The sequence below is a fragment of the Aureobasidium subglaciale genome (genome assembly GCF_000721755.1).
Source record: "Aureobasidium subglaciale EXF-2481 unplaced genomic scaffold scaffold_36, whole genome shotgun sequence".
Classification (NCBI taxonomy): Eukaryota; Fungi; Ascomycota; class Dothideomycetes; order Dothideales; family Saccotheciaceae; genus Aureobasidium; species Aureobasidium subglaciale.
In genome coordinates, this window is record NW_013566959.1 from 116,406 (window position 1) to 142,331 (window position 25,926).

Below are 25,926 nucleotides of genomic sequence, written 5' to 3' on the forward strand. Positions count from 1 at the left end.
TTAAGAGTAGCTTAAAGGCCTCCTTATAACATCTCGAGTCTTAATTTACTTTACCTATAATGCTTAGATAGCTAACTATAGTAGCTATAAGCTACTTAGTATTATAGCTCGGTTTATTATATTAGATAGTAAGTTAAGTAAGGCACTACTTACTCTCTATAAGCTATAGTCTAGCTATGCTAGTACTTAGTATACCCCTCTCTTCTTTAAGACTATTATTAATTACGGTATTAAGCAGAAAATTAGATACATTACTTCTAATAACGCTACTTATAACGACACTATAATAAGCTACCTTACTACTCTATTTAGCGAGCGCCTCTCTATCGATTAGGACCCTATATAGTATCGAACTCGCTGTTTTAGCTATTAGATTAACCTTACTAGTTAAGCACTTATATTAGTAAGCTTAAAAGAGGCTATTACTACTATACTTACCTAAAGTTAAGACCCTTTAGATGCGATCTTAATACTTAGTTAAGATACTAGCCTTACTAATTATAAAGCTATCGACTACCTCCGTTAGTTCTTTAAGTGGATTATAAAGTTAGCTCGCCGTCGTCGTAAGTTTAAGGCAGCTACTAGTATATCTGCTATGCTTAACAATAATATAAGGTGGAATAGCTAGCTATCTATAATTAAGCGAGGGCTTTAATCCCGATTAGCTATACGTACAATTTAGTATACTTACGAGCATATAGAGTAAACTACTCTCTAGCGGCGTTACTAGCAATTTCTTAAGTAACTTATTAAGTTTATAGAACCGCTATAAGAGGTAACAAAGTTGTATAAAGGTGATAATGCTACACTTAATTAAGTACTGATTTTAATGGACTTTCTACGTAAGTATTACGATAAGTACGCGGCTAAGCACGCTTCTTCTAATCTAGTCCTTACCGCCGCTATACGAACTAGCCGATTTATACTCGATAAATAGTAACTTATTAATAGCTACACCTCTACCTATACCGCTACGCTCCTCCTTTATCTAACTTACCGCGAGGTATACATTAATAAGTAGTAGCCTTAGTTATAGCGAACACTAGCTATTACTGCTATACGTGCTTTATAGAACGATAAGTATAAGAATAAGACTAAGGCTATATAAGTAGTGTTATTATTAAAAGAGGAGGAGTTAAATAAGCTTACTTAATAGCAGGCTTCTTTAAGGTATATAAGCTTAGTTTATATACCTAAGGAGTTCGTCTACTTTACTAAGAGCATACTAGTGCTTATTAATAACGCTATATAGTAGTGGCTTAAACCGACGTAGCAACTAAACTATCTAAACCTTACTTAGATAGCTATTAATATACTCTTAATTAATCTAATGTCTGCTAAGTTAGAGAGGGTGTTTAGTAGCTATAGAAGGACTTTATCGTAGGACCGAGCATATCTCTCTGCTAATAATATTAGCTATATTAAGTGTCTTAAGAACTGGCAGAAGAACCTCTGTCTCGAGGCGGTTAATCTACCTATTGACGAGGGAGAGAAGGACGGCGAGGTAAACTAGGAGGACGAGGAGGGACAGGGTGACACTATAGAGGGACAGGGTCGCGGTGACGACGACGACGGAGTTGGCATTGGCATTATTCCACTAGATAATTGACATGGAATGGAATGTTAGCTAGAAGTAGTGGCATGGCATGGCATGGAGCCGAAATTCGACCGATTCCATGTAACATCCGCTCTGAACACGCACTCCCACGAATTTTTCGGATGGTGTACGGCGCGCGACCGGCAAAACGCGCCGACGCAAATGACGTTGTTTAGAACCTTGAAAAGACGCGTTCGTGTTTTACCAACCACACCCACCTTGCTACTTGTTCCCTTTCTCCTTTAGCCTTTGTGTTTAGGTTATGTCAGCATGAAAAAATCTGTCGGTCATTCGCGAGGCGTCATTGTACTGTCTGTCGGGCTTACCCTTTTGCTGGTGTTGGGACAGCGGGGGCTTCTGGCTGTGAGTGTCGATGTGGAGCAGAGGTGTAAAGATGATCATTCGACACTTCTTGGAGCCTTCTGAGCTGGGTACCGGAAACTCGATTCATTGGATCTGGAGTGGACCCAGAGTTCTGATATCTTTCAATGCCCTTTTACAATGTCCTTCCTCGATGTTCTTAGGTAGGGAAAGTCAATTGATCGAACGACATCTTGGAAAGCGGAGAGTGGAGATGTGATTTTGCATCTCTCCATGTCTTGAGAGTTGGAAGTCAATTGCTTCGACGGCTGCCTTGCCTTTTTCGCCAGTAACGTCTATCCTCGATCCGAGTTTATTGCTTACCTGCTCTGGGGCGTAGTGATACGGTCGAAGTTCATCTTTTCCTGGTGCCACGATCCTGTGGTGATTTCCGAACGTCAATGCGAAGGCAGGGCCAATCACTCTGCCGGCCTGGATACTGTACAAGTACCTCGAACTTTGCTGGCTCATTGCTTCAGCTCCAGGGGGGGCTCAGGAAGTGTTGATTGTTCTAGTGCACAGTCATTTGCAAGATCGAACGTCTGACAATGGAGATCAGATGAATTAGCGACTCTCCGTCAGCGAAATTACGTTGTTGAAGATTACCATGCTTCTAGACAGCTATGCATTCCGGACGTGTATCGTGCTCAAAAGATAGGCATGAACTAGTAAAGTCGCTGCAGCCGACCTCTCAACTCAGAATGTAACTGGCTCCACCTCCGTAGTGCTTGTGGCAAGGCTTATCTGGACAAGCATTTTCTCATGTCTTGCACCTCGAGTCGAGACACGTGGGAACTACTGACAGTGACCGCGTAGCAATATCGTCTACCGCGATACACGCCTACTCAGCATGCGTGAAATTCCAAGAAGCCACTTGCTCCACGGAGTGGAGCAGCCAACTGATAACACCATGAAAGTAGCCTACTCGGGCCTGCTTGTCGTCTGGATGTGAGTGCTTACCAATTACAATCAGTATTGCGCACACGGGCCTCCCTGGTAAGCAAAGGCTCTTGGTTCCAACAAATGGAGTGCCTTCTGTCATCAGATTCTTGTCCTCTGATCTTCGCTCGCCTTGAATCTGCCAGCTACCCCTATCTTCTCTTCGGCACCAGCTTACCTGTAGTCTGACAATGTTTCTCTTGACGGCTCTTGTCGTCTTGGCACGCATAAGTTCGGCCGAGATACTTGCAAGCAGTCCCCTTTGTGATAAGCTGCGAGAAGGTCGAGCAACACCCGAGCAGGCCAACTCGACAATTGGTCCATGGGCCCAGCGCCAGTTCGACGAATGGAGAGGTCTCAACGCCACGGGCTTCAGGACAACGGGCTACAACGCAACGGGCTACAACGCCACGAGCCATAATGCGACTAGCCATCGCGCAACCGGAGATGATAATCGGTTCTGGACTTGGTTCCATCACAAGTGGGCACCTGACGCAGCAGACTCGATCATCAGTTGCAAGCTCTCAAAGGTGTGTTCAGCCGTCAGCTGCCAGTTCATCAACGATCAGTACAGTCTGGATGACCAAATCAATGCTTACTGGAGCCTTGAATCCATCACCAACTTCCACAATATGGCCTACGAAATTAAGGGAGCCAACGAAAAAGCTTGGAATAGCGTGGAAGGCGATCTTCCAAACATCATCGATACATTCTCGGATGGCAAGAACATCGAAGCGGAGAAGAAGAGACATGACAAGCAGTGGAAACTTATAGGTCACACAATCACCGGTACCACTCTGGCCGTTGGTGCCGCCTGTACTCTTTTGACTGCTGGTATGTCTGCGGGCGTAATTGGCACTGCTGATGCGCTTGTCATCGCAGGAACTTCGATATCTAAAACGAGCATTGCTCTTTTCGGTGCTGAAGTGGGCATGCTTGGATCCACTGTTACTACGGCCAACAACTTCGGATCAGATTTTATGGGAGGCAAAGACTACGTTGGCAAGATGGACCGCATGCTTCGCTCGTCACAGAAGATCAACCACGACAAAGTGTATGATGCGTTTGATAAGCACATGTTGAATATCATGTCTGGAGAGACGAAAGGCTCGACATCGACGTCGACTTTGGTGAAGCTCATTGAGAGTGGTAGATACCTTGAACCTGGTATCCTGACCTTCGAACATAACGCTGCATTCCGTCAGCAATGGACCGCATCATTCATCTCAAGCATCTGGAATGTCGAAAGGACATACATCGTCATGTCCGACGTGAATGGTGGTAGGTGCGACAGTGACACAAGAGGGTTTCAAGGTATACGCGTCTGCCTGGAAGAAGCACCAAATTATGTCTTCTACATGTTCGCAAAGACACACGTCCGAGAGGGAACGATGCACAAGGCTTTGATCCGTGGTCCGCTCGGTCACGGAAACCTCGAAGCATCCACCAACTACACGCTGACCGATGTCGTACGTGCATCGTATGTAGCTTCCAAGCACTACGGCTACCATATTCTTCATCGGAAGGACAACATGGTCGACAACTTCTACAGCGTCAACTCGTTTCAAGCTGGCGGAAAAGCTCACGGGATGTTTAACATTCCCATCTTATACTCTCCAGGAGGCGAGGCGATCTCTTCCATCAACTCCAAGAAGAACCGCAACTATCCTTGCATGGCTGCAGCTCTTCCTTGGTCGCTCAATGGCCAGAAGGAGAATGTTACCAATGATGATGAGCTCGCAGGAGAAGAAGAAGAGACCAACACCACCACTGAGGACGAATTTACACCCGAGAATTCAACACGCAAGGCCGTAATGAATTCTCTACAACCTAGAGGGGAAATATGGGACTGGATCAAGGATAAAGCCAATAGGGTCAAAGACAAGGTCAAAGAAGTTTTCACGACGGGCAAGAACAAAGTCAAGGAATTAATCACGGGCAAAGGTGCCGAGAGCGGAGGCACCTGGACCAACAACGACCCCGAAACCATGTTTCAATTCCTCAACGTCACCGGCTTGTACAGATCCAAAGACTGGTGGACCTACTGCCATAAGAGGGGCGAACATCACGGCAACCACTGTCGTGGCAACAAGGCAGTCAATTGGGAAGGCAAGTTTCCTGGTGGCGCGTACAAGAAGATTAGACACCCTTTTGCGCATTGCAAGACTCGTGGACATGAGTTCAAGGGCTGCGAGAGTCCGAACAACAACGGCTTCCAAGAGAACAAAAATTGTGGTAGTGGCAAGAGCGGCAGTGGTCAAAGTGGTATGGCAGAAATGAAGACCTACGACTCGTCATATGGTATGGCGTTTGATGCGGCGAATCATCTGGATAGAACTGAAGACATGGATGAAGCCGAACTATCGGATTGGACTGATGGCAGCGCCAGTGATGCCGAAGATGACGCCAGCATGGATGAGTTCTCGGATGAGGGAGACTTCGAGTAGACTGAGGGAGGAGCTTGCTATGAAAGCGACGTTTGGTAGCTTTGTGATAGATGTTGGTGGGACATGCTGGACTCGGATAATGTGAACTTCTAATGTATAGTTATGTTGTTCCTTGCACCCGTGGTCTTTGTTGTGAACTACAACACTGCCAACATTTTTGTCTTCTCTTCTTGTCCTACAGACCTTCGATACAGCAACACTCATTTGGTGGTTGTCCGGGAGAGGAAGGGGCATTTCTTTTGTTGGTGGTCCAAGCTTCCGCAGCAACAGATCGCTCTTTGAGCTTTATCCGACTTGACATTCTCACATTCTCCACTTCCCAGCCCCAGTCTCCACGACTTGCACTCTGGCGCTCAGTAGCCAGACAATCGACTGAGAAAAGTGGGCATGGATTAGATGATAGTTCTGACCCCTCATCAGGCGCTCGTACGACGAAGCTCCCACACGACCAATGGCTATCTGCTGTACTGACAAGCTCGATTCTGGAGCAACGGTCTATAATGCTAAGCAAGGCTTGTTCTCGACAAGCCTCACCAAGTAGGACATGTGTGATGCTAAAGCTTGTACGTAGACCAAGAAAGTCAAGGTCAATTCGATCTCAACTAGCTTCTGCTGACTGCTGAGCTGCCTGATTGGACATTCAACATCGTCTATCGCAGCAATGATAGCGCCCTCGACTCTCTCACAGGCTGGTTCTTGCTGGAAAAACAAAAGCTGCTTTGTGATTATTGGCAACATGTCTTTAGTGTGTATACACACCGTGGTCGCTGGTCAATGTCTCAGACTGGTCTGCAAAGCAACCATTCGACTGATCAGCAGAGCGGAGCAGATCAATCTATATCACTTGGTGACCCCGTCTCAACCTACTGAATGCGCCTTCCAACCCACGACCATCTTTGCGCGTATGCGAATATCCTTGCCATGATGGTGGAAAGTAGACATCATCAACTTATATGTACTTGATCCCTCTTCGCACGCAGTCCGTAGGTGCTTCACTTCTCCCGCTAAGCTGAGGTACTTGATCATCGTTACCGCCTTTCTCATGGGGTTTCTACGTTCTGTTCTCTTTACGAGCTGGACTGTGTTCAGGCAAGCGTTCGGGGATTTGGCTCTCGAAAACTCATCAAATGGAAGCTTGCCAATCCGGCTCTGGCGGAATTGGCACTCACACAAGCAGGAAGAGACTCGGAACTTTGCACCTCAATCGGGGAAAGAAGATATATCACACCAGAAGAAGCTCGCGATGAGGTCGGACCATGGTTCAAGGAACAATACAATAAGTGGAAGTCCTCTCATTCACAGGAGGAAGAATGATTCTGGACATGGTTCTCCCACAAGTACGCTCCTGGAACGGCAGACTCTATTGCGGATTGCAAACTTGAATCATCTTGTAGCGTAAGCGTTAACCCTATCCATCGTGTTACAATAGCTGACTTGTCGTAATCTAGACCATCCACTGCAGCTTTATCAGCGATAAGTATGACTTGGACGTACAACGCAATGCCTATTTTGCTATGGAGTCTGTCAGCAACTTCCACAACTTGGCATGGCCGATAAAAAACGCCAACAAGGAAGCCTTTGACAATGTAGAAAGTGATATGAGCACTCTCATGTTGCAGTTCTCGGATGGTAAGAACGTGGAGAGCATGCATGCCAAATACCAACAAGATATGAAGCTACTGATGCATGGTATAATCGGGATCATGCTTCTGTTATCTGCTGTGACTGGAGGTGTGTCCGGATTAATCAGTTTGAGTGCTGCCAACGAAGCGTTGAAGTTTGCCGGACAAGCGGAACAGGCTTTGGACACGGCGCAAAGAGTTGCCAACGCATCGAAAACGTTACTGGCCGCAAAATGGACACAAGCAGGTAATCTAGCCGGTTTACTGGGATCTCTCGAAGTCTCAGTTTCCTCAGCCGTATCCGACTTCCTTTCTGGCCCGGCCTACTCCGCGGGACTCCAGAAAGCTGCTGAACATGGCATGGCCGAGATTCAACACATCACCGCCAAGATATTCGACACCAACATGATCTCTCTTTTGCAAGGATACGAGGGCATGACACCAAACTTCACACTTGTCGACATGGTCCAAAGGGGTCATTACGCCAACGTTTCTTCGTTCACACCCAACTACCGCGATCAACTTCGAACCATGTGGTTCGCATCGGCGATTGGGACTATCTGGAGTACGGAGCATTCTTATATCATTGTGTCAAATGTCAAGAATGGTGGCTGCAAGGGAGATCATCGAGGACCTAAGATCCTCCAGACATGTCTCGAGGAGTTTCCCACCAAAGTTTTCTATACTTACTTCAAGTCAAACTGTCGCGAGGGACTCAAAGGAAAACCACTCATACGTGGACCTCTTGGTCACCACTTGCTCGAACAAAGGACCAACTTTACCTTGAAGCATGTCGTCAGATCATCAATGACCCAATTTAGAGATCATGCCAACAATCAACAGGAGTCAAGGATAGGCGCCAAGGGATTTGACACCATGTTAGGTGATGAGACCGCTATATCGCATGGAGGCGGATGAGCCAGAGGTCTCTTCATGCTATCAGTCTGCAATACACCCAAGGGACAAGGGATCAGCTCTATCAACATGAAAAAGGGACGCAACTTCCCTTGCTCATGCTACAAGTTCCCATGGTCCGAGCATAAGCATGCTGCCGAAATGGCTCCTGCGTTACAGGGACGAGACATGCTCAAGAAAAAGAAAGGACGCTGGACTGGGGATCCAAAGACCACGTACAACTTCCTGCTCAATTCCGGCATATGGCAATCCAGGGACTTTCGATCATTCTGTAGGCACAGAGGTGGTGTAAGGAAAACCCATGGAAATGGCTGCACGCGGAACAAAGGTATTCACTGGCAGTGGCCAGGGCAGCAAAGGTGGCAAGGACAAGAAAGACGACAAAGGGGGCGAGGCCGAAGTCACCATTCGCGACACTACTATGGACATGAAGAAGCCAAAAGGACCTCGCGGACCAAAGCACCGGTTCAAAAAATGCAGAGTCAACCCTCACAAATACATCGGCTGTGAAACGAAGAACGACGGATACCATAGGGCCAAGGGCTGTGATAAAGAAGGTATGGCGCTCGACACACTCGAGTCCGGTTTCTCCTTTGGTATCGCTGGTCGTGTCAATACCACGTCTGGAATGTCCGATCTTGAGGAGTTTGACGATGTCGAATACAATGAGGAAATCGCGAGTGCCGACGATACTGATGGCGAAGAAGCCTACGGAAGTGAGAGCGATCCTGAAGAAAACCAGGCTGACATAACCGACTTTGGCACTGATGACGATCACGATGACGGCGACGACGCCGACGGTGAAGATTGATGCGCTTCAGTCCGATATGGCATCTCACTGGATGTGTGATCAGTCACTACCCGACAAGATCTTTTCTACTGCTCATTACGAGTAGCTAGATGATTCTTGCTGAGTATCTCGGTGATTGTGTTTGCTTACATGGCGTTCAGTTCTTGCATTTTCTTTACATGTCACTCTTTGACCCTTCCATGTAGCCTTGCACTGCTTTTAATTATCAGAGAATCGTGTCAGAATAAATGGGAGAATCGGTGGAGAATGGGAAAGAGCTAGATGTTTGTAGAATTTGTATGCAGTATCTTTTCCGCCATCTCCTATGTTTAGAACATCGTACTATGTCAACATCTTTTGGGACAAGAGGCAAGCATACCTAGTTGATCTCCCCGGATGAGGTTTGCGAAGTTGATCCCGGCAGATGATTGGGGCAAATTGTCCAGTAAGATTCCGTCCTCCTATGCTACGCAAATCTGGCAAGTTCAGGTCATGGCCAATTGAGAGCCGGCTCCTCGTACATCTTCACCACGGACGGCAAAGAATCGAAGTAGCCGCCGGACAAGCATTTTGAGAGCAAAAATCAGGAACTCTACGACAGAGGAAACGCCACCATCAGTAAATATATATGACAAGAAAATGAAAAAGTCTAGTCGTTGTGAGTACAAGACGGCACAAGCAATCTACATACCATGACCCTCCCTCGTCGTCTTCCAATCCCTCTGAAACCTATCCCATCCTCCAGGCGGCGCATCCCACATGCCCAACTCCCTAACCACAAACTCATACGTACCATCTTTAGGCATAACACCCTGACAAACATTGCCCCCCACAGCCACATTTATCAAGATCCTAAAATCCCTCATCGGTCTCGTTCCAGCCGGTTTACTAGCCTTCATGACAGCTTTGCCATCGATATACCAAATCATTCTCCCAGTACCAGAAGCCTCATCTTCTTCCCAGGTGAAATCGAAGCGAATGCCCTGGGGGGATGTGATGTTGGGAATGGGGGTTTCGACGACGCGATGTTTGTCGTGGTCGGGTCCGTTGAAGTGGCCCCAGTGCATACAGGTGTGGTTTGTGGGGTCGCCGTTCCAGGCTTCGAAGATGTCCATTTCGCCATCTGTGGGCCATACGAATGGGTCTTGGGGTAACAACCAAAAGGCGGGCCAGATACCAGCAGCAAGGGGAGCTGTTATTCTAGCAGACAGATTTCCACGACTACGAGAAAGTGTTTGGTGAGAGGAGAGGCGCGCAGAGGTGAATTTCCTGTCTTCTTGGGGGTGGGAGTGGTTTATGATTGCATGCACCACTAATGCGTTGTAAGGTGTGTGGAAACTGTTTGTGGTGTCGTCGACGTAATTCTGAGCTTCATTGTTGCCCCAGCCCCAGTTTCCTTGTTCGTGTTTGAAGTTTGCGGAGACTGGGGTGTCGGGGGAGCAATTGGGTTGCCAGTAGGGTTGGGCTTGTTGCTGCGGAGGAGGTGCTGGGGAGGAGGAGGAGGAGGAGCCGGGTTTGCTGGCCCAAGGGATTGGAGGAGCGTTGTTGGACATGGCTGCTTGAGCCTTGTTCTGAAGGTCTTTGAACGAATCGCGGAAGCCCATCTTGTCTTGCTCTTGTCTTGACTATCCTTTGCTCTTTCTGTTTGTGTTGCATGTGCTCCTTTGAAGACTCGATTGACGGGCGGCTTCGGTGGACGGATGTAGGGTCGCTTTGATGGTAGGTGCAAGGGCTTGGACTCGAGATGTAGCAAAAAACGTCTAGGTGTGCCAAAAGGCTCTTGGGTATATATACTCTCGCGGTCGAATTGTCTTGTTCCGGTATTGCCTTGGCCTATGATGGAAGTTGGCAGCTATCCATGCTCAGCCCGGCCCTTAGCCCACGGGCCGCGTCATGCCATGCCATGCCATGGTAAAGTGCTTCGACCATTCGGCGGTGAGCTTCTAAGTGTGATGGAAAATGATGTTCTTCAGAGTGCTCCAGTAAACAGTGCAGTCCGAGGAGTACTTCACGTCTCGACCACCCGAAGTCTGATGTCCCGGTGAGACAGTGATCGTGCGTGATTGATATATGTTTAGCATCCATATACGATAGATTTGGACGCTATCTTCATCAATCTCTTCTTAGCTCAGTTGGTTTAGAGCGTCTGACTGTAATTGTTCGATTGTCATCAGAAGGTCCTTTGTTCGACTCAGAGAGAGGAGAGATTTCTTTTTTCCCATCCCATCCGTCACTTTTTGCCACCCCACTCGATATGCGACAAGAATATTCCTGCCAATACGCCTTTTCATGTGATTTCCCTCATTCTCTACACAAAGTCAGAATCAACAGGTCAAATACTATCCTTCACTTTTACCAATTGGTACCGAATCAGTTCGGTGTCCACAAAAACAATGACGTGCCCCAAAAGGTCCAAACTCTGACAAAAAAAGGCCCGAAAGCTTTCATCAAACCACATCCCACCTTCTGCAGCTCAGCTTCAAGTCTACCCCTCCTTCCTCCATACAAAAACACAACAACAACCTCCGACCACAACCTCCAATCCCGACCTTTTTCCAATTCCACAAAAACAAAGCTAAAAAATGGTCTACACACTCGTCGTCCACCTCTACGCAAAAGAGGACCAAACCTCCATCAACAAGCTCATCGCAAAGCTTCAAGAAGCCAGCCAAGTCTACACAAACGACAAGGAGTGTTTGGGATGGTGAGTGGAGAAAACACCTCCTTTTCTATCTTTGTTCCCGATGGAAAAAAAGATAGAGATACAGATTGTGAGAGTGAAAGGCTAATGTTTGATGGGGAAAAAATAGGTTCGTCATGCAGGATACAAAGGATCCTCGCGCTTTCACTATTGTAGAGCGTTATGAGCATGAGAGTGTAAGTGTTTTTCCAATTCATTACTCTTTTATTACTTCTATCCCGTCCTTACTCACTCTTCCGTCTCCCCATCCTTCACCTCCTCCCTCCAAATCATTCCAAACTCTCTTAACCCTTTGCTCTTTGCTCTCTCTTTGCTCTAACTCTTTCTCTCACCAAAAACAGTCCCAAAAGTACCACCTCGAAAACCCTTACTGGCAAACTTTCGACAAGTACGTCATCCCTTTGTTGGCAAAGGACATGGATCTCCGTCGCTTGAACGAGCTTGTCGATGATAAATCAGAGACTGTCCGCGTCGAGGAGGACCCAAAGCTTTGGGAAGAGGTCAAGAAGCATCAGACTTACTAAAATCTTGCCGTTCTTTTTCGCGCGTCAAAAAAAACTGGCAAGATCGAGGATGCTGCATGCCGGAGTCTTGCTTGAGTTTGCTTCTTTGAACAGAGAGAGAGTGTGTATAGCTGAGAAGGGATTGCAGCATCAAGACATTTCTTCACTATCAAGCGCAGAACAGACATGACATTATTCGCGGGATTACAAAGAGTAGTGAATATCAATCTTACTTTCTCAGGAAGAAGAGCCATCACACGTAATGCCTCCTCTCATCACTGGCCAGATTATTCAATTTGCGAATCTCCGTCCACCTGCTGAACGAGCCCATCTCGAGCAAGTTCATCCGCCTCATCTTGCCTGAAGGATTGCCGATGACTACAGGTTTCCAGTCCTTGTCCACAATTTCTCTGTCAATGCTGCCTCCCCCGCGAGAGCCAAAGGCGCCGTTCGGAATCACTTGCACAGATCTGAAACGCCACATGACAAGCGATAGCAACATGGTCAGTCCTAACAGGATGCCAACCGTGACCCCGGTCGCCGCTTGTGCTCCGAGAGCTCGTGTCATGTTACCACTCACAGCAGTTGCGGCGGCTGCGAAAAAGAAGCCTAGTCCTTGTGCGGCAAAGATACCTGCACACACGCGAGGGTATGATGAATAGTTTGTGCGTCTTCTGCGAGTTGCACTGTCCATGCTGGCCAGACGATGTTTGTTGTTGACTCCGGGTTGGAGATCGCTCGTGTCGAAAGCTTCCATTGCGAGTCCAATGCATTCTGCGACGGCGAGACATGCCAGAAAGCCGATGATTGCAGCCAAGACCGTAGGACCGGCGGCTTTTACGCTTGGTCCAGGAGATGCCAGAACGTATGCAAGACCGGCAATGGGTAGAGCGAAAGTAAACAAGCATCGTCTAAGCAGATGCGATGACCAAGTGACACGCGGCTCAAATGTACCGCTGTCGGTACGTAGTGGTTGGACTCTCTCGCGCGAAAAGACATTGGCTTTTGTCAAAGGAACAGCAAGTGCGGCACCAACTGCGACAGCAAAGACAGCGAGGCCAATGTACTGTGGCTGCCATCTGTAGTTACGAGAAAGCAGTGCACCCAGGAGCTATGATATGTTAAAACTTATCAAGCAGTATGGATATCTGAAGACTTACCAGCGTAACGAGTACGACCAAGGCGTAGATCCAGGCCAAGTAGACGGCAAGGACGAAGAAGCCGACTTGACAGAACATGCGGGCCATGAGTCTCATGCCGGCCCAAACTTCTTCCCACCAGTACTTGGGGCCGTCTTGATCAAGGTGCAATTTGATTTCACCACGAGCCACACGTTTCTTGAGCTTCTCTTCTTCATCCAGATATCTGAGAACTGAACGTCGGTAGGGGGCGCGGCGTGTCTCTGGCGCGATGACGTTCAACAGAATGAAAAATGAGAGGATGATGACAACGACGTAGAATCCCCAAGCAGGATCCAGATGCTGAGTGATGGCAGCGCCGATCAGGAAGCCAAGAGACAAGGAGCCGACGAAGCACCAAGCCCAACAACCTAGCCAGATACCCATCCCTCCACCTTGACGTCGGACATCGTCGTAGAAGACAAGTTCTTGATGCGGATTCCGTGATTGAAGGGAGGCACCAAAGAGGTCCAAAAGAGTTGACAAGAAGTTGATGTGTGCGAAGCCGAGAGCGAAGCCAAGGAAGAATCGCGGAACGAGTAGACCAGCAAGTGATTTGGCTAGGTGTGGACCTCTCGGAAAGCCTGTGGCAATTGACTGAGGGAATTGAAGAGGAATGGCAATTGCGAGAGCTGCCAATGTGTATGGCCTTCTGCCGTGAAGGAGAGGAAGAGGCCAGAAGATGAGTGTGGTGATACCCATTCCAACGTAGAGTCTGTGAGCTTTAGTTAGTGATTGAAGCCAGAGGGAGGTGGAATCAGCGCCCACAGAACGTTGCCCAGGATGACATGATGGTGCTCGTCTCCTAGCTTGTACTGGATCTTGGGTACCTCACCAGCCTGCAGACGTCAGCGTGTGTTCAGCACAAGGTAGTAGCGAGATCAAGACTCACATAGATGCCAGCAATCAGACCAACGACCATTGTGTTGAGACAGGCGATGACGGCAGTGATGCGTTTGCGGCCAATCTTCCACTCTCTGGCAATGGGCGAGCGGCGATATCTGTGGAAACGAAAGCCAGGCTCATCCTTCAGACTGACGTGACTCTTTCGTGGATGCTGCAGACTCAGATCTGGCGATGGAACATTGGCTGAAGGGGGTTGTGGAGCTGGACTTGGCTGTATGGATGGACTTGATGCTGGCATGGGCGTAGGGACGTCCCTATGCTCGGGAACGTGGTAGTAGACCGACTCGAAGATGCGACTTGCACCAGCCTTGGGCTTCTAGCGCTTTCCCGGTACAATGGCAGGTGCTGGAAAGCTGACGGCTGGGTAGTCGGGAGCAACGGGTCGCTTGGGATAGTCCGAGGTAACATAGTGCTGTGGATCATAGACGGCAGGAGAACGAGTCGCATCTTGTGAGATGGGCAAAATGACACCAGATGAACGTTGGTCGCTCTCGGTATCGTCGATACGGAGTGGAGGAGATTGCGTCTTGGGAGAGACATCTGGCGACTTGCGAGAGAGAGTGCCATCGAGTAGACTGGATGCTCGGATAGGAATGTCGATAGGCAGCATTGGAAAGGTAGGAGATTTGCCAGAGTGCGAAGAGGAATATGATGAGGGTGTATACATAGTGATGCTGTATGAGGTATGTTGATGTGTTGGTTCAGGGCAGAGTACTGTCAATGATGGAGATGTATACGGCAGAGGGCGGCCAAGGGGGTTGCTTCCTTGCGCATCATCTCCCAGAAAGGGCTGTCAAAAGATGCAGTGTCGCAGTGGCCACCAGACGGTCGCTCTTTCCTGTCTAGGGTGTAATGGACGTCAAAGCCGATTGTGGTTTGTGATCAGGGAGGCACATGATGAGGTCGAGACACTTATTCTGACCGAAGGCTGCTTGGCTGCTGATCACAAGGCAATGTGTTGTAGCCTGCTCTAGTAGTCTATCATTGTCACAGAGACATGTTGCATATCTTGAGCTCGATGGAAGTTGACAGAGAGGGCAAGAGGCACTCCGAGGAGAAGAGTGGGGGTTTCATCGCGGCCTATCGATAAGGAGATGGTGGGGCACGTCATAGCTCATGGCCGAGGCCGGCGACCCTTTGGCCGACACTTGTGCTCCAACAAACACACCGAGTAATCAACCATCTGCTCACTTCCTTCACAATCTCACTCACGGAATCATGGCCAAGTTACTCAAGAAGCCTCTGAAGCTTGCCTGTGTCCAGCTGTCTACCGGTACGTCCGACAACATGACCATGCTCAATCTGCCATGCTCAATCTGCCATGCTCAATCTGCCCAACACTTGACTAACCTCCAAGCACAGGCGCCGACAAAGCAGCCAACCTCGCTCGCGCAAGATCAAAGGTCCTCGAAGCCACCTCGAAAGGCGCCAATGTCGTCGTCCTACCCGAATGCTTCAACTCGCCCTACGGCACAAAATACTTTCCCAAATACGCAGAAACCCTCCAACCCTCTCCACCTACTGAAGCCCAATCGCCAACCTTCCACGCTCTCTCCGCCCTTGCAAAGGAGAGCAAGGCATACTTGATCGGTGGCAGTATCCCGGAATACTTGGCTGACACGGATAAACACTACAACACAAGTCTCATCTTCGGTCCGGATGGTAATCTACTGGCCACGCATAGAAAGGTTCATCTCTTCGACATTGATATTCCTGGCAAGATCAGATTCCAAGAGAGCGAGATTTTGAGTCCCGGAAACAAGGTAACTCTGGTTGACCTGCCAGAGTATGGAAAGATTGCAGTCGCCATCTGCTACGACATCCGCTTCCCTGAACTCGCAATGATCGCAGCCAGACAGGGTGCTTTCTTGCTACTCTATCCCGGTGCTTTTAACCTCACGACTGGTGAGTTGCACTGGAAACTTCAAGCACGTGCCAGAGCCATGGACAATCAGGTCTACGTGGGTCTGTGTTCGCCGGCTAGAGACATGACGGCCGACTACAATGCTTGGGGTCACAGCTTGATCGTCAATCCCAATGCTCAGGTCCTGGGCGAACTGGATGAAAAGGAGGATATTGTTTATGCTGATCTGGATGGAGATACGATCGAGCAGACGAGAAAGGGAATCCCTATCTACACACAGCGGAGATTCGATGTTTACCCTGATGTCAGCCAGGGTGATGTCAAGTTCACAGAGTAAATCACAAAATACATATTACTTGACAGCTGTTTCGTTATTGGTGACATTAGAGACAAACGCGAATTTCGATTGTGAGAGTATCAGAAGATATTCGTCATCATTTTACAACCTGCGTCGCGCTTGCCTGCTGACATGTCTACACACATGGCCTCGGCTCTTTCAGACTTTGCGTGCTAACTTCCTCGAATGACACTGGACTTTTGAAGGACGCTTCGTTCTCGCCTCAACCCAATTCCGCCTTTATCCTTTCAAACTGGATATCCCTTTGGAAGACAGGTGTCGAGTTTCCCAGCCAGAGACATGATGTATCTAGAATCCAGGACCATGAAACATGCTCAAGATATCATGCTCTACCAGATAGCTGATCTACGCACAGATCTCGTGACCAACCAATCTACGCCGAATGAGGTTGTCTTCTCGGTGACGCCCTTCTCCTGTGCAAAGTAAGTACCTAACATCGCTTGATGGTTCTCTCAACTGATCCTGTCTGTTCCTTGTATTCGATTCTCTGCCACCATGCGTACAAGCATCACAGTCGCAGCCCTCCTGGGCTCGACTTTCCTACTCGTGGCTGCCGCACCACTTCCTCAAGCCAAAACCAACGTCGTGACCCTCGCAATCTTCAGTCAGGTATTGACCGACAACCCTGACTTGATGGGCGACTTCTACAACCATCCTCACGTCAAGTTCCTGGCTAGCACGTATCAAGGTGGCAACATGAATGATCATTTTGGCCGCATGATGCTGGATCCCAGCGTCCAGGAGGTGTAAGTGTCATCCACCATTATCTCCTGCATCAAAGTGGTCGGGGGGGAACGGTTGCGGTGATGCACAGCGACCTCCCAGCAAACGAAATTGTCCGTGGAGAGCAGTCAACGACTGCACTCTTCCAGGCGCTATTGCTGTTTGATCACACGGTGGTTCTCTACAGCTCAAATCACTTGCTGATTACAGATGAGCCTTTGCTGACATGATCAGGGTCAAATCCTTGCAAGCCAAAGCTGCTTCCCTTGTCACTATTTCCCCTTCCCTTGGTCTCAACCCTTCTCCTGTACTCCAACGCAGAGGTCTATTTGGAGAGATTTTGGACAACATCGCCGACGGCATTCTCGCCACAAACGGGGGCAAGGTGTACGGAGAACCATGGGTAGATTTCGGCCCTGGTCCATATGATTTGGACAGAGTCATACCAAAAACATGCCCGCATGACAACGTCGGCTTCTCGACATGCTTCGCTAGCTCAATGATGGAGCAGTTGTTTGGTTGTTGCAATGCCCCTCAAATCGACTCTTACGATGACTACATGCCTCCTGGTACCACTACTTGGCTCAGTCGCTTCATCCCACTAGCTGGACCAAGAGCAGACGGATCAAAACAAGAATGGGAACCTAGGTTTGGTCCTAAGCCGATCCTGCCACCAGAACCCGTTCGTGAAACAAAGACGATGTTTGTACCTGGCGGAGAGACTAAAAACTTCTTCGACACACCTCGTCCACCTCACGATGACGAAGACACATTAGCCTCATTCACGCACCACGAGTCCGAGGAAGAAGGAAGATATTCAGTCACGACATATCAACCAGAAGATGGGGAAGCCTATTCAATCACAGCACCAGAGTCGGACTACCAAATCTGGAAGGAGTCTTCTGATCCCGATGTTGAGGGTTGGTCGTCCTACTACTCTGAACCAGACATGCCACCTGACGTGCCACAAACGCCACAAACACCACCCGGAGCACCCGCGGACTTTGGTACAGTGGCAAACATGTTCACAACACAGGTCTCACAAGGAGGTGAAACGTTCTCACTCAGAACATTCACATCAGAGGGAGGAGGCACATATTCAGAACGAGTGGACTGAAAAGGCTTTCTTGTGCAGTCAGAGTACCAGAGTCAAGAGGGCGGATACCTGTACCCAATACGGAGACTAGAGCAAGATTCTTCGAGAGGTTTGACAAAGATGCAACAAGACAGCGGGAAGAAGTGACAGAGAAAAGTGAAGAGCGGTGACAGAGAAGGAGTGAGAACAAGACATGGCGAACAGAATGGAGGACATTCTTTCTACACCTGAGATAGTATAATCAATTACCACTCCCAAGTCCTTACCTCAAACAGATATTCCATCATCATAATATCTCTCCATGTGCGGCAGATCGCCACAATTGCAGACCTATCTCAAAGCAAAAAGAAACATTCGGCCATCATCACGAAGTCATACTTTCCATCTTTTAATAGGACAATCAAAAATTTATCATCATGTATCTCTTCACGTACAATATAACCGCCACAATTCATAGATATATCCCCCCAAAAGAAACAATAATCTCCACACTTCTTTTCCCCCAGGTGAATGCAACAGTATCCATCTATGCTCTCTCTCTCCATCCTTCCCCCTTTCCCTTTCCCAACACCTACAAAAAATTTGTACTAACACGGATCCTCACCATCCCACGCCTTTTCCTTATTACTGTACAACAACAACCCTCATTTTTACCCCGGAGATCGAGTGGAAAAGTGAATGCAGTAATGTCAGCACACAAAAAGGAAAGAAAGAGCCCCATTTCAAAGTGTGTTTTGTGGAAAAGACTAAGGAAAGTTAAGGATGAAAAGGGTTATATTAACAGTAATTGAAAAAATTTAGCAATGTTTGTTCTAGCAATTATAAGCAGTAATTATGTATATAAAAGGGGGTTTTTTACAAAAGAAGTAAAGTCATGTACGAGTGAAAGGTATTTAGTAACAATGGAAGAAGGAGGAAAGGAAAAAAGAACAGAAAAGTGAAAAAGAAAAAAGCCATAACCCATCATAACCCATGTTTCTAAACAGCCAACACACCCAGGAAACTTTCATACCAAGGTGTGCCCATAAAGCACCCATCAACAACACCATCATTATACATCCTTCTTCTTTACCTTCCCCAGTATAAACACCATACCCGACATTCCTCATCTCACGCACCCATACCAACACCACCAGGACCAGCCTGACGGATCCTAGCCCTCGGTCCTGCTCCCGCATTCCCACCACCAGGTACCTCCCTCGAGATACCGAACAGATACGCCAACTCCTGCACACTGAGCCGTCCCAAACTTTGCGACGCCTTTTCATCAAGCGCCTCTGAAATCAACGCTCTCTTCTTCTCCTGCAAGGCAATAATTCTATCCTCTACAGTTTCCTTTACAAGAACTCTATGTACCATGACTGGTCGAGTCTGACCAAGACGATGAGCACGGTCAATGGCTTGTTCCTCGATATAAGGGTTCCAGAAGGGATCGAGCAGGATGACTTGACTTGCACAGTTGAGGTTTAGACCTGCGTTTCCTGCTTTCAGGGAAACGAGCATCATGCGGACGTTGGGCAGGGATTTGAAGTCGTCCACGGCGTCGGAGCGGAGTTTGGCATTCATGCTGCCGTCGTAGCGGCGGTATCCCCATCCCTTTTCATGCACTGGCACCTCCAAGAGGTCGAGAAGGGATGTCCATTGGGAGAAGATGATGATTTTTTCTCCTTCTGGGGCGGTCATGATGGTATTGAGAATCTCCATTGTGCGTTCAATCTTGGATGAAGGCTTGAAGTCCTTCTTCAGCATGCGCAAATAGATCTTACGCCAGGAAGGTTTGCGGATGGCCATTTTCTTGAGCTCGGGAATGGTCATTGTCATGGCTTTCTTCTTCTTGTCTGACGTGCTGGATTCCTTGAGTTTGCCTTGAGCTTTCTTGCTCAGTTTCTTGGATGCTTTCTTCTTGATGGACTTCTTGAGGGCGGCTTTCTGTCGGCGTTCAGCTGCTTCTTCGTCGTTCTCCTCTTCGGCACCGTCTTCGACGATGAAGCCGTCAAGTGAGTCTGTGTCGTCGTCCGAGTCTTCTTCGTCTTCAGTGTCGTCATCGGTGTCGACTGCAGCCATGTCTTCGCCATCAGCGTTGGTCTCTGCATCAGCAGGCTCATCTTGCATTTCCTCAGGCATATGGATGCGCTTGAAGCACTCGTAATCAATGACCTTCTTTGTGTTGATGGGCCCACGACACTCAGGGCACTTCGCTGTGCGTCCTTCATCACCTTCAGCAAGCGCATTAGAAGGGTCGGCAATTCTGGAAAAGCAGTCTGGGCAAGTGTCATGTCCGCAAGGAGTGAAGATGGCAGGGTTCTCGACCGCATCATAACAAACAGGGCACTCGAATGTACCGTTCGCTTCCTTGATGCGAGTAATAACATTCGGATCGAGATTTCTGCAAATGTCGTCCATTGCCTGTTGTGTAATCTCGGCGGTAGCAGCGACAATTCCGAGATCCTTGATAAGATTGGGATGACAACAAGCTTGACGCAGACGAAGAAGCAAGACCAGGATCTGCATGTAGGAATTGCTGACGGTGCCAGCTTTGAGATACTTGTTGAACTTGACCGCGGAGCTGGTCTCGAGTGCGACGTAGATGTTGCGTTCGTCTTCACTGAAATCAGGATTGGTCTCCTCCACTCGTCTCTCTGGCAGATTGAGAATGGGTCGACCGTTGATTTCAGTCTTCTTGTTGCGACGGAGGAGAATTGCCTTGAGCAGTGCTTGTAGCTTCTGCATTGCCAACTCGCGGCCTCGTTCGCTGCTACCCTTCAGAGGCTGGTTGAAGTCCGTCCTGAAATTTTGCCAGTTGTTGTAAGGTCTGATACGCAGGAAGTGAATGAGAGAGTAAAGCTCCTCAACACTGTTCATCATAGGAGTTCCAGTCATGCAGAATCGAGAGCGAGCTTGCAGATTGAAAGCAGCTCTGGCAGTCTTGGTAGTCTTGTTCTTGATGCACTGCGCTTCATCGATGATAATTCGGTACCACCTACAGTCCGGACCAATGAACATGCATTTCTCGTCGTCTCTAGGCTGAGCCATAGGATCAACTTTTTTGCGCAGCTCATACTTCTCCATTTTCTTCAGCTCGGCGGCAATTGTACCGAAAGTTGTTAGAACAACATCAAACTCGCGCAGGTCTCTGTGAGTCTTCTTTTTAGTGCCTGCGTGATGGATGAAGGTATGGAGCCTGTGTCTACCAGGCTTCACCTTTGTCATAATCTCCTGTTCCCACTGACGCAGAAGAGCAACAGGTGCAAGGATGAGAGTCGTCTTGTCAAGAGGATCCTCTGACCGATTCGTGACTATGAGGGAGATTGCTTGTACAGTCTTGCCCAGACCCATGTCATCTGCAAGAATGCCGCCTTTGTTCGAGCCATTCTCCATCTTCTGTAGCCACTCCAGGCCAGCGTATTGGTATGGCTTCAGCTTGATGACGAGGCCCTCAACTGGGACGTCCTCTTCATTGGCAATCTTGGAAGTATCATCTGGTTGAATGTTCTCCATCAGCTTACGGAGTTCCTCCTTGGTGTTAACGCTGTCGACATCGTAATCATCCCAGACCGGTACGTCTCGCCGGGCAATGGGGGTTGAACGTAGGAACTGCAAATCATCTTCTGTCGAGTCGAAGCTCATAGCTCTGCCTCGCCCATTGATAAGGCCACCTAGTTGGGCCATGTCATTTTGAGCAGCACGTGGTACGACCTGAGTATATGGTACATGATTTGGAAGCTGACGAGGATGATGTGGGTTTTGAGCATTGTAAGTTTGTAGAGCGGCGACCTGCTGCTGCCATTGCTGGAGACGCTCTCGTTGCCTTTGTTCATACTGATGGCGATCGAGATTCGTCGAGCTCTGTAGAGCAATCTCAGCCTGACGGGTCGAATCTTGCTGTTGGAGGAGAGCGAGCTGTTGTTGCTGGCGTCTGATGATCTCTGCCCTATGTTGAAGGCTGGTGGCATTGTTCTGTTCCCATAGATGACGACGGCGCAATTCTTCAGCAGGGTTCACTCTCATTCTTTGGATTCGAGCATGTTGGGACTCGGGTTCGTCGTCACCAGTCAAGTCTATCACCATCGGAGTACCGAACCGGCTGGTTGTGGGGGCGGCATGCTGAAATGACTCTGCCTTGACGGGTCGCGACGGGTGGGCTTCGGCCTTGACGTATGGTTGACTTGGGGCGGGGTATGGAGCAGGGGTGTGGGCCTGGGACGGGGTGTTGTTGTTGGATCGGTAAGCGGGAGGTCTGAAGACTGGGGCCATTTTACTGGGCGACATGTCGGGTTGGCCATAGTGGTTGTTGCGAGACGGGCCAGCCATGGGCGAAGAAGCGTGTTGGCTCAACCTCGAGGCAAGTTCGGCGTCTGCTGCGACTGACTCTCTTCTGCGGCGGGCTTGCTCTTCGATCTGACGCTGTCTTTCTAGGTAGGCGGCGCGGCGATCCTGGATGAGCGGCTGCTGACTCGGTGGGCCCATGTGGGTAGACGCCAGTCTCTTGTTGCTGTCAAAGCCGGACAAGGGCGACATCTGGTCACGACTTCTCTTGAGTTGGCTGCCTCTGCTTGGTGTAGGTAGAGCGGCTGAGCTGCCAAAGGCGGGAAACTCTTGGTCGGCGTCCATGTCGCTATCGGATTGAGGGTACGCGCCGGGCGCATTATACGAAGCGGAAGGGTGACTGTCTGCCTGCGACGAGACAGGCGCAGCGGCGGCATCTTCAAAACGAGCCATGCGTCTTTCTAGCTCCAGGATGGCCAGTTCCACCTCTTGTCTACGCTCGCTGCTGTCCGTGGGATCCATCGACTCCAGGATTGTTTGTTGGAAGATCAGCTCGTCCTCCGTCTCCTCGGGACCGGCGTTGGGATTGAGGGTCGACATGGTGCGATGCGAAGGCGATGGCGATGCGATGCACAATCGCTTGTCGGCCGCGACGCTGGATGCGAAAGATACCAAAGTCGCTCTTTCCTACAACTTAATTCTCGTCGAATGATGCAACAAAGCTGGTGCCACACGCTTGTTGGAAACGCCCGTCCTCGGTCGACTTGCACAGACCACCCCCCACGCGTCCACGTGAAGCACTGTCGCCTGATACAGTCTGCTATCCGGGAGATTCACCTTGTCAACATGTACTCTGTTCGAGTGGCCTGGACTTATCATGAGCCTTGTGCACTGCGCTGTTGACTATCACGCCTGTTGGACATGTTGTGCATTGCTCAGTCCGCTGTCTTACTCGCGCGATAAGCCGCAGAGCAGAACAAAGTGCTTTGTACAGCACGCAGCCGATAAGACATGAATCAACAATAACTCACCCCTTCATGTGCTACAAACTACTTGCTTAATACATACAGTCGGCCACCTCGTTAGTTCTATTTAGCAGCTAGCATGCTTTCTTTAAGACATAACCATAAGCAAGAAAGAGGTCATATATTCTTCACAACTTACTAAGGTGATTTTCGGCGCCAATGCGAGCGAAACGGTCCGACCTCATTGTCCGAATCAGGTAATCCGAAGCACTTGCAGACATGTTTCCCCGCAGCTCTCCTCCGCGCTGATCCCCACACACTTCCGCAACGGCTGGGTCAAGCACTTCCAAAAGTCAAAGTGTCGATCTGTTTGCGATCTTGAGCAGGTAGACTGCAGAGGCTGCACATGGATGGTGTTGGTCAAGATACACGCACTCATGGAATGTGGAGGTGTTTTAAATCTTCTGTCTGTTGCAGTAGAGCTTCGTAATGGACAATTGCACATTGCTGCTGGTGCGTGGCTAATGTCTCCATAGCTGCAAGTCCCGGAACGATGACCAGCGTCTCGGACGACCAAGAAGGGAAGGCCAAGCATAGTAATGGCCGACCGAGGGCTAGGTTAAAAAGAGCAGCGGGGTCCTTAGTCGCTGCATGTACTCTCCTGCATCATTTTCCTCTCCCTTTCAATCGTCTCCTCCTCTCAAAGCACTCCTGCGTTCCCTCAAGTTTTCCCAAAAGATGGCTTCCCTCAGAGTTTCCTCGCGCTTTGCTCGTACAGCTTTCAATGCAGCAAGGTCAAATTTTGTTCGCACTTTCTCAATTTCTGCACGCCAGCAGAATGCCTCAAAGTCGGATCTTGACCAATTAAAGCACCCTCCTCAGGGTAACCCCATTGTCTCTGGTCGTGGTGCCCCAGAACCTCCTTCGGACGAGGCTGCCAGGTTGAAGGACAACTCCAAGCCCGCCACATACCTCGGTACGACCAAGCGTCTGCCAGAGTTCGCGCTCAACGACAAGGTAGTGCTGGTCACTGGCGCCGCACGTGGTCTGGGTTTGGTCCAGGCTGAGGCGTTGCTTGAGGCCGGCGCAACTGGTACGTTCTAATTTGGTGATTCGAGCCCGGTTCAGGACTAGAAAGCTAACGACAAGACAGTATATGCTTTGGACCGTCTACCCGAGCCCAGCGAAGACTTCTACCGCATCCAGAGACGTGCAGCTGAGGAGCTGGGTACCACTTTCCACTACCGCCAGATTGACGTCCGCGACGTACCACAATTGAATGAGATCATCGAAGAGATTTCCAACAAGGAAGGTCGTATGGACGGGTTGATCGCCGCGGCAGGTATTCAACAAGAGACGAAAGCGCTCGAGTACTCGGCCGAGGATTCAAACAGAATGTTCGAGGTGAATGTGACTGGTGTCTTCATGACAGCACAGGCAGTGGCCAAGCAGATGATCAAGCATGGAAACGGAGGTTCCATGGCCTTCATTGCATCCATGAGCGGCACAGTTGCCAACAGAGTATGTGACCTGTTACTTCTGGTGCAGACAACGGCTAATAGTTCTTCCAGGGATTGATCTGTGCGGCATACAACTCGAGCAAGGCAGCCGTCATGCAGCTGTCAAGAAACCTGGCCAGCGAGTGGGGCGAGCACGGCATTCGTGTAAACACCATCTCGCCCGGCTACATCGTGACAGCCATGGTGGAGGACCTTTTCATCAAGTACCCAGAAAGACGCCGCGAGTGGCCAACACAGAACATGCTAGGCAAGCTGAGCAAGCCTGAGGAATACCGTGGAGCAGCCGTGTTCCTGATCAGCGACGCCAGCTCTTTCATGACGGGTAGCGACATGCGCATTGATGGTGGACATTGTGCTTGGTGATCGAATCTAGTCGAGGTCTTCATCGTCGTCATCATCTACAAGTCTCTTTCTATTTTCACCTTTGATCACTGCACAGTAACATTAGCGCTTGTATCCACTACAGTTGAAGCAGAATCTAAACGTACCTCTCCGAAACAAGTATGGAGTGATGACAAGAATAATGGGAGTGCCGCAAATAATGATTGTCCAGCTCCACAGTTTTGAACTGTATCGCTTCTTGTAGTCTCTGTTGTGGTCCTCCTTGATAGCATCCATGATGGCTCTGCGAGCTTGCTGTGTCTCTTTCTGACTCTCCGGTGCAGCCGTCTCGCCCGGTCCTGGTGGTGGTGGAGCTGGCTTGGGGATGCGGCCAGTATATTTGAGTGCCGGCTTACTGCTCGTCGATGCCAATCGCCTGGCTAATCGAGGCATGGGTACTCTCATGGCGGCGTTCGGATGACTTGGAAGAGTTGCAACTTGCGAATGTCCAATAATGGCAGAAGGAAGAAATGAGCCAACTTTGTGTTGAAGCCCGCAAGACGACCGCACTCGTGGCTTGGCAATTATACCTTGCCAGCAATGAATGTCAATGCAATTCAAACTTCGTCATCATTTGATCGCGAGCACAATTGTTTTTTTATTGCAGTGAGTTTCTGTTGAAGAAACAGAGCAAATCAATCATAAGTCGCTATATTGTCTGTCTCTTGAATTCAAGTAATCAATTCCAATGACCTCACGGTATGGGAGCTGCAGCGGATTTTCGGAAGATGGCTCTGAACATCATTATCCAGCGAACTGATGTCGCGTAGATTCCAAAACAAGTAGAGATAGTCA

The 25,926-nt window shown here is 49.1% G+C and overlaps 11 protein-coding genes across 11 annotated transcripts; 7 read left to right on the forward strand and 4 right to left on the reverse strand.

Annotated features, from left to right (window-relative positions):
• The first annotated feature begins 3,069 nt into the window (after nt 1-3,069).
• On the forward strand, nt 3,070-5,483 carry AUEXF2481DRAFT_44738 (uncharacterized protein). Its single transcript, XM_013483853.1, has one exon. The coding sequence runs from the start codon at nt 3,088-3,090 to the stop codon at nt 5,341-5,343; it is 2,256 nt and encodes a 751-aa protein (XP_013339307.1). The 5' UTR covers nt 3,070-3,087; the 3' UTR covers nt 5,344-5,483.
• Nucleotides 5,484-6,385: 902 nt separating this feature from the next.
• AUEXF2481DRAFT_528873 (uncharacterized protein) lies at nt 6,386-8,032 on the forward strand. The gene is made up of 2 exons (XM_013483888.1): nt 6,386-6,738; nt 6,792-8,032. The coding sequence occupies exon 2, from the start codon at nt 6,858-6,860 to the stop codon at nt 7,881-7,883; it is 1,026 nt and encodes a 341-aa protein (XP_013339342.1). The 5' UTR covers nt 6,386-6,738; nt 6,792-6,857; the 3' UTR covers nt 7,884-8,032.
• A 234-nt stretch (nt 8,033-8,266) lies between these two features.
• Nucleotides 8,267-8,726, forward strand: AUEXF2481DRAFT_44741 (uncharacterized protein). Its single transcript, XM_013483854.1, has one exon. It carries the CDS (start codon nt 8,302-8,304, stop codon nt 8,689-8,691), a length of 390 nt encoding a protein of 129 aa, XP_013339308.1. The 5' UTR covers nt 8,267-8,301; the 3' UTR covers nt 8,692-8,726.
• Nucleotides 8,727-8,953: 227 nt separating this feature from the next.
• On the reverse strand, nt 8,954-10,699 carry AUEXF2481DRAFT_44742 (glycoside hydrolase family 16 protein). The gene has a single exon (XM_013483855.1). It carries the CDS (start codon nt 10,272-10,274, stop codon nt 9,354-9,356), a length of 921 nt encoding a protein of 306 aa, XP_013339309.1. The 5' UTR covers nt 10,275-10,699; the 3' UTR covers nt 8,954-9,353.
• A 553-nt stretch (nt 10,700-11,252) lies between these two features.
• Nucleotides 11,253-11,826, forward strand: AUEXF2481DRAFT_53615 (uncharacterized protein; the record flags this gene model as incomplete). The annotated part of the gene is made up of 3 exons (XM_013483862.1): nt 11,253-11,374; nt 11,481-11,547; nt 11,713-11,826. Coding segments are annotated over 3 exons (303 nt in total), but the record flags the coding sequence as incomplete, so codon positions are not given.
• A 301-nt stretch (nt 11,827-12,127) lies between these two features.
• Nucleotides 12,128-14,196, reverse strand: AUEXF2481DRAFT_70780 (uncharacterized protein; the record flags this gene model as incomplete). The annotated part of the gene is made up of 4 exons (XM_013483867.1): nt 12,128-12,985; nt 13,035-13,767; nt 13,821-13,891; nt 13,945-14,196. 4 exons carry the CDS (start codon nt 14,194-14,196, stop codon nt 12,128-12,130), a joined length of 1,914 nt encoding a protein of 637 aa, XP_013339321.1.
• A 798-nt stretch (nt 14,197-14,994) lies between these two features.
• AUEXF2481DRAFT_528954 (uncharacterized protein) lies at nt 14,995-16,607 on the forward strand. Its single transcript, XM_013483889.1, has 3 exons — nt 14,995-15,231; nt 15,321-16,464; nt 16,536-16,607. Exons 1-2 carry the CDS (start codon nt 15,075-15,077, stop codon nt 16,157-16,159), a joined length of 996 nt encoding a protein of 331 aa, XP_013339343.1. The 5' UTR covers nt 14,995-15,074; the 3' UTR covers nt 16,160-16,464; nt 16,536-16,607.
• Nucleotides 16,608-16,675: 68 nt separating this feature from the next.
• On the forward strand, nt 16,676-18,020 carry AUEXF2481DRAFT_9117 (uncharacterized protein; the record flags this gene model as incomplete). The annotated part of the gene is made up of 2 exons (XM_013483829.1): nt 16,676-16,926; nt 17,138-18,020. 2 exons carry the CDS (start codon nt 16,676-16,678, stop codon nt 18,018-18,020), a joined length of 1,134 nt encoding a protein of 377 aa, XP_013339283.1.
• Nucleotides 18,021-18,767: 747 nt separating this feature from the next.
• Nucleotides 18,768-22,959, reverse strand: AUEXF2481DRAFT_44746 (uncharacterized protein). The gene has a single exon (XM_013483856.1). It carries the CDS (start codon nt 22,863-22,865, stop codon nt 19,110-19,112), a length of 3,756 nt encoding a protein of 1,251 aa, XP_013339310.1. The 5' UTR covers nt 22,866-22,959; the 3' UTR covers nt 18,768-19,109.
• Nucleotides 22,960-23,968: 1,009 nt separating this feature from the next.
• Nucleotides 23,969-25,113, forward strand: AUEXF2481DRAFT_48561 (uncharacterized protein; the record flags this gene model as incomplete). The annotated part of the gene is made up of 4 exons (XM_013483861.1): nt 23,969-24,113; nt 24,147-24,323; nt 24,384-24,751; nt 24,802-25,113. The coding sequence occupies 4 exons, from the start codon at nt 23,969-23,971 to the stop codon at nt 25,111-25,113; spliced, it is 1,002 nt and encodes a 333-aa protein (XP_013339315.1).
• Nucleotides 25,114-25,194: 81 nt separating this feature from the next.
• Nucleotides 25,195-25,536, reverse strand: AUEXF2481DRAFT_9120 (uncharacterized protein; the record flags this gene model as incomplete). The annotated part of the gene is made up of 1 exon (XM_013483830.1): nt 25,195-25,536. One exon carries the CDS (start codon nt 25,534-25,536, stop codon nt 25,195-25,197), a length of 342 nt encoding a protein of 113 aa, XP_013339284.1.
• Between the last annotated feature and the right edge of the window lie 390 nt (nt 25,537-25,926).

Coding starts and splice junctions, on each gene's coding strand:
- AUEXF2481DRAFT_44738 (XM_013483853.1), top strand. CDS start 3,088: ATGTTTCTCTTGACGGCTCTTGTCGTCTTGGCACGCATAAGTTCGGCC.
- AUEXF2481DRAFT_528873 (XM_013483888.1), top strand. CDS start 6,858: ATGGAGTCTGTCAGCAACTTCCACAACTTGGCATGGCCGATAAAAAAC.
- AUEXF2481DRAFT_44741 (XM_013483854.1), top strand. CDS start 8,302: ATGGACATGAAGAAGCCAAAAGGACCTCGCGGACCAAAGCACCGGTTC.
- AUEXF2481DRAFT_44742 (XM_013483855.1), bottom strand. CDS start 10,274: ATGGGCTTCCGCGATTCGTTCAAAGACCTTCAGAACAAGGCTCAAGCA.
- AUEXF2481DRAFT_528954 (XM_013483889.1), top strand. CDS start 15,075: ATGGCCGAGGCCGGCGACCCTTTGGCCGACACTTGTGCTCCAACAAAC. Junction 15,232..15,320: donor CTGTGTCCAGCTGTCTACCG/GTACGTCCGACA, acceptor CTCCAAGCACAG/GCGCCGACAAAGCAGCCAAC.
- AUEXF2481DRAFT_44746 (XM_013483856.1), bottom strand. CDS start 22,865: ATGTCGACCCTCAATCCCAACGCCGGTCCCGAGGAGACGGAGGACGAG.